This window comes from Etheostoma cragini, chromosome 15, assembly GCF_013103735.1.
Source record: "Etheostoma cragini isolate CJK2018 chromosome 15, CSU_Ecrag_1.0, whole genome shotgun sequence".
Classification (NCBI taxonomy): Eukaryota; Metazoa; Chordata; class Actinopteri; order Perciformes; family Percidae; genus Etheostoma; species Etheostoma cragini.
The window spans coordinates 18,234,855-18,240,123 of NC_048421.1; the positions used below are offsets into that span (position 1 = coordinate 18,234,855).

Genomic DNA, 5,269 nt, shown 5'->3' on the forward strand with positions numbered 1-5,269 from the left:
ACAGAAAGGAAACTCTGAACTGAACATACGGTAAAATTCACATTCTCATAACCTTCCTTCCCATTCACAGGATGTAGATGAACACGGATCAATCAACAAATTCTCTTTTATGACTGCTAATGGATTACACTTTGAAAGGATTCAGCCGCAAAAAACGTTTTTTTCTCCATCTGTACAGCAGACATCATAACAAAACATAAATGTCTAACCCTGACACTGAGCAGCTAGCCTCTGTTAAACTCTGTAATCCTGTTTGCTTCCACACACAAGTCTTTGTAGTCTGCTCTTACAGATAAAATCACATTTTCCTACGGTTGAAGTTCTTTGAATGTTTCTTTTTATGCTTCCTTGACTAAGTTTTACGCAGTGATCTGGGCACATGCTGCTCTGTTCAGCTGACCGCTTTCATACAACACACATTTTGTTTGGCTTTTACGTCACAAACACCCTTCTACAGAAGTTTCTCACAGTTAAAAAAAAAAACTCGTATGATTCTTGCACATACTGCACGAAACACATAACGGCACAAAGAGACAGGGGTTGAAATCAGCTGTTTACCGGCAGCTGACTGAGCCCATCATGTGAGCCGTCAATAATAATAATAATAATAATGGGCTTCAGCCTCACGGCAGCTCTCAATCACTCATCTGTCTTTAGGAATAGAATTTCTGCTTCTGTTGCTGTCAAACAAACACGTCCTTCCCTCAAGTTAATTTGTTTTGAAGAAGTGTTAAACAACTGCTCAGTTTGCATACAATAAGCATATTTGCTCACCATTTGTCAAAAACATCATTTGATGGAGCTTAACTGTAATTTACTTTTACCTTTTTGCCATTTGTCCACATTTAAAGGGATAGTTGAAATATTGACAAGGGGTTGTATCTATAGTCAGTGTATGACCTACTGGAGAAGCAGGCCGGAGTACGGACACGAAAGTCTCGTTAAGATACACAGTTTAAAAGGCAAAGTCAGAATGCAGCAACAGTGTCTGGCCTGGTTGAATTTCACGGGACTAGAGGAGATTTTTATTCTGCACTGCTCTGAACTTAAACTTCTTGTAATGGAAAAAACAAAATGGCTTTGTTGTTGTGGAAAATAGGTTCTTTGGTTTGATATTGCGTGACATTTACAGCATTACAGCAGGCTCAGATGAAAGGATTTGTCCCAGTCCGGTCTGTACAATCAGCTCCTTTTTACAAGGCTTTTCTTATGTATCTCTTCAGACAGTTGGTTTTTCTTCAGCTAGTTGTTGTTGTCACATCTGTTTGATTTTTTGTGGAAAACTAGATGTGCTGATGATACCGACTAACTAATGATTAAACACAAATGATTGTGCAGAGGGGAGTGTGGATTTTAAACTGTGACTCAGCAACTCCTAGACTAGAAAGCATGAGTCTTCGTGTGCAACGACCTGCACAGCCAGAATTGCAGTCTGACAACACCCATTGGCTGAAAGTAGGTCAAATTTAGATTCATGTCATTCTTTGCTGTGGTGCTTTGCGGATTGTGCCCTAATTGCTCAGTTTGAAAGATTGAATCTGCAGCCCCAAAAAGCTTATTCTGTCAATATTGTAAAAATGACTTTAACACTAAGTGCACAAACACTCACTTTGAAAGTTGAAATCTCTTGGTGGTTTTGGAGAGAGTAAAAAACATTCAAAAATATCCAGTCAGGTATCTTATCTGTGTCAAAATGAAGCTGCTATATTTCTAAAGAAATATGTGTTAGTTGTAAGCTAATTTGTCACAAAAAAAGTAGGCTACTCGTACACCTAGAAAAGCTGATACATGATGGTTGTATACATATGTTTAATATGCTATATTTGGTTCTGTTTTGTTCCTGTCATTTGCAGTGAATGTTAAGACCGGTTTGACCCGAGAAAAAGGCTTAAAACCTGATGAAAGACCACATCTGAGTTGAAAACAAAGGCATGTTTGACATAGTACCCAAACACGAGTAAGTTCCCATTTACTCTGTTACAGGGCTTTTTGTTATCTAATTTCTTAAAATAGATCTCTTCGGAGTAGTGTCTTTTTATTAATTTTTTTTAAATTGCTTTAACCGTAAGATTTAAATATGATTTGTATTTTCAGATGTTATGTCTGTGTGTGTAATGTGATGTTGTAAAGACTATTGTCACAAGAACAGATTGTAGGACCCCAGGTAGATAAGCTTTTAGCTTATGCTGAAGCTAATGGGAATCCAAATAAAAAAAACAATTCCGTTTTCATAGGCAGTCCTCTGACAGATGATTAGTATTGTCCATGAAGATTTCCCACCGTCATAATTTTATAGTATTAACTGTTTTGGTTGGATTGAAATAGAACAACATAAAAACTAAAGAGTTGCAGTCTGTTAATGAGGCTGTCCATCACTTGTAAATGTTTGGCATACCTGCTCTAATACATTCAGAGCTACACTTGTGGAAAAATCACATGAACCTGTTAAATGAATGCATACATGTACAGAAAATATTTAGCACTAGCATGAGCTTGCACAATGGCCGTATTTAAAATAAAATAAAACGTGGGCCGCTTGTGACCATGCTCCCGACCCCTGTCTCCTGTGTTGTATTTAATTTGTGGTCCTTTAATTGAACACATTTGATTTATTACTTATAGGCAATACAAAAATGTACAAAGAAAGTGCATCTCTGTTATATTATCCCAGTATTACTCTCTTTTTAAAGGTGCTACAGTGATACTATGATAAATGAAATGTTACAGAGTTCACACATAGAAACCGTAAGTAGCGTATACAGAGTAGGCTAATTGTGTATTACACTGCAAGTAGAACGAATGATAGACTAAATACAATTTAAAAAATCCATGATAATAAAACTTTCCAATTTTTTATAAAAGAGACACATCAGACATTAAACTGATCGCCCCAGACACTTAAATACAATATTTGTGATTGTCCGTAAAGGCAGCATATTTCGAGCGATCCCTCGGAGTTACGGACTATTTTTTTCCCACGCTACTTCAACGCGCCGCGAGAAGCGTCGCCGCCCCCCAGGTGCTTTGACGTCACCGGCGTCCGTCTCCACACATGGATGGAGAAGTGTAGCTTCTCCGTCAAAGCTGTGCTCTCCCCCCGCCCTGCCTCCCTCCCTCCCTCCTCCAGCTATTTTGCCAGCCAGCCCCGTCTACATAGGCAGCCAGCCGCTCACCTTCCTGCTGCTGCGCAAAGTACCTTCTTCTCCCTCCGAGCTCCAGCGTCGTTTTGTCCCCTCTGCGACGATCTCCAAGGGACCGGCTAGCAAGTACGGTCGCGTCTCTTTTAGGGGGGGAAGTTGAGATTTCTCTTTGCGACTTTTGTTCTCCAATTGCCCTTCAAGACATACGGAGAAAATGGCCAGACCTCTTCCTATAAACCAAACTTTCCTGCCGCCGGCTCACGGCGTACTGAAATCCCTGCTGGAAAACCCGCTAAAGCTGCCTTTCCATCACAATGAAGGTACGTTTTTAAGTTGACTTGCACGTACACTGACTCGGCTGTCGCCTCTTCTTTGTGGTGTTCCTCCGCTGGGCTCTATACATTCTGTAGACATCCATGGTTTATGACAGATAAAACGCCATAAAGGACGCAGGTTAACTAAATTCACGTCCGCATATTTAACGTCTTTAAATTTCACGAATGTTTCGTCAAAACAAAAACAACGTCATTAGTTTGCGGGCAGCAGAGATAAATACCACCGAATGCTGACGTCTCGGCTGAATGATAGTTGACCCAGAGCCTTCTCTATCACTCTGAGTTGACCGACAGGTTGACTTGAACTTCAGCTCATGCTAACAAGCTAGTTATTAATGACATTTATGAAATTAACATAATAAAAAACGATTTGCATGTGTCGTTATTGTACGTGCGTTCTTTTTTAGCTTGCTGTTGAGATTACACCCTTTTAAACCTCCTTGTGTCTAATTGGATTTATTTATGTTAGTGATACCACAAGTTGTCGATAGAGGGCGTCTGTTGTGTTCTGAAGCTCTAGTGGATGTTCTCTGTTTGTATCGAGTGTCATTACATTATCTGACTGGAGACCTAGATTTTAATCTTAAAGGGTCATTTCAACAAATAAAACTAGGGTAATAGTTCTGACCCCTTAACCCTAAACACAAAAGAATTGAGGATTTTTTAAATATATAATTTGGGGTATTTGTATATAATTGAAAAAATGAATACCTTGACAAACATTGACCTTTCAGTATGGGGAAATAGTTATAGTTCCCAGTTCAAAAGTTCCCAGTGTGGTAAATTGGTTGAACTGACCCTTTAAACCCCAGGCATACTTTCTATGTATACCAAATGAAATGACTTAGCAAACGTTGTGCAGGATTTGGGAAAGACAAGGAGGAAGCAAAGAAGCTGGACGATGAGAGCAGCACAGCCAACCACCCGCAGTCGGCCTTCCTTGGGCCGACCCTCTGGGACAAGACACTGCCGTACGATGGGGACAGCTTTCAGCTGGAGTACATGGACCTGGAGGAGTTCCTGTCGGAGAACGGCATCCCTGCTAACACAGCTCAGGGAGACCAGGCGGCGCAGCAGGCACAGCAGGCCTTGCCGCCCGCTCCACCCACAACACCTCCACCCACTGTGGTGGACCTCAGCAGCCGCGCCACCACCTCCATTCACACAGGCATGGCGCCTCAGACATGTCTCCGCAGCCCCAGCACAGCAGGTAGGAACCACACGCAGTGGCACCTTGAAACCTCACCTGCACACAAGGACCAGTGGGTTCACACACTTGTTAACAGATCCTCAGTGTCGGGGGAGGCTCTGGAAAGCTGTGAGGATGTTTGCTCACCTACTACACACACACACACACACACACACACACACACACACACACACACACACAGTCACCCCTTGCCCATACACCATTAGAAAAACCGCCATCCTAGTGATGCTACCAGAAAACATGTTTTTGTGGTTTGTGTCAGGAGGCATTGCCTCTGCACGCTGAGTTAGATCTGTTTCTTATTTATCGCCTGCTGTTTAAGTTTCTCCTGGTTAGAGCTTGTGACCACAGGTTAGATATACTTAGACATGCTCAGGTTTGGATTTACAGCCCCAAACTGGACTTTGGAGTCCAGGGGAAAGCAGGTCCATGTCCAAGGATGCAGCACAGTCCAATCAGAAGGCTCTCCGCACTGACTTTGTCTGCCATGAGTCATGTTTGCTTTATTTTCTTTTTGTGCTTTTGAAATGTCATGATTTTGTGTGTGTGTGTGTGTGTGTGTGTGTGTGTGTGTGTGTGTGTGT

At 41.7% G+C, this 5,269-nt stretch overlaps 1 protein-coding gene across 1 annotated transcript in view; it reads left to right on the plus strand.

Annotated features, from left to right (window-relative positions):
* Nucleotides 1-3,106: 3,106 nt before the first annotated feature.
* Nucleotides 3,107-5,269, plus strand: part of hlfa (HLF transcription factor, PAR bZIP family member a) — a 14,201-nt gene continuing 12,038 nt past the window's right edge. The window contains exons 1-2 of the mRNA XM_034893873.1: nt 3,107-3,460; nt 4,338-4,685. Coding sequence (XP_034749764.1) covers nt 3,355-3,460; nt 4,338-4,685 — 454 coding nt within the window. The 5' untranslated portion in view covers nt 3,107-3,354. The remainder of the gene's footprint in view (nt 3,461-4,337; nt 4,686-5,269) is intronic.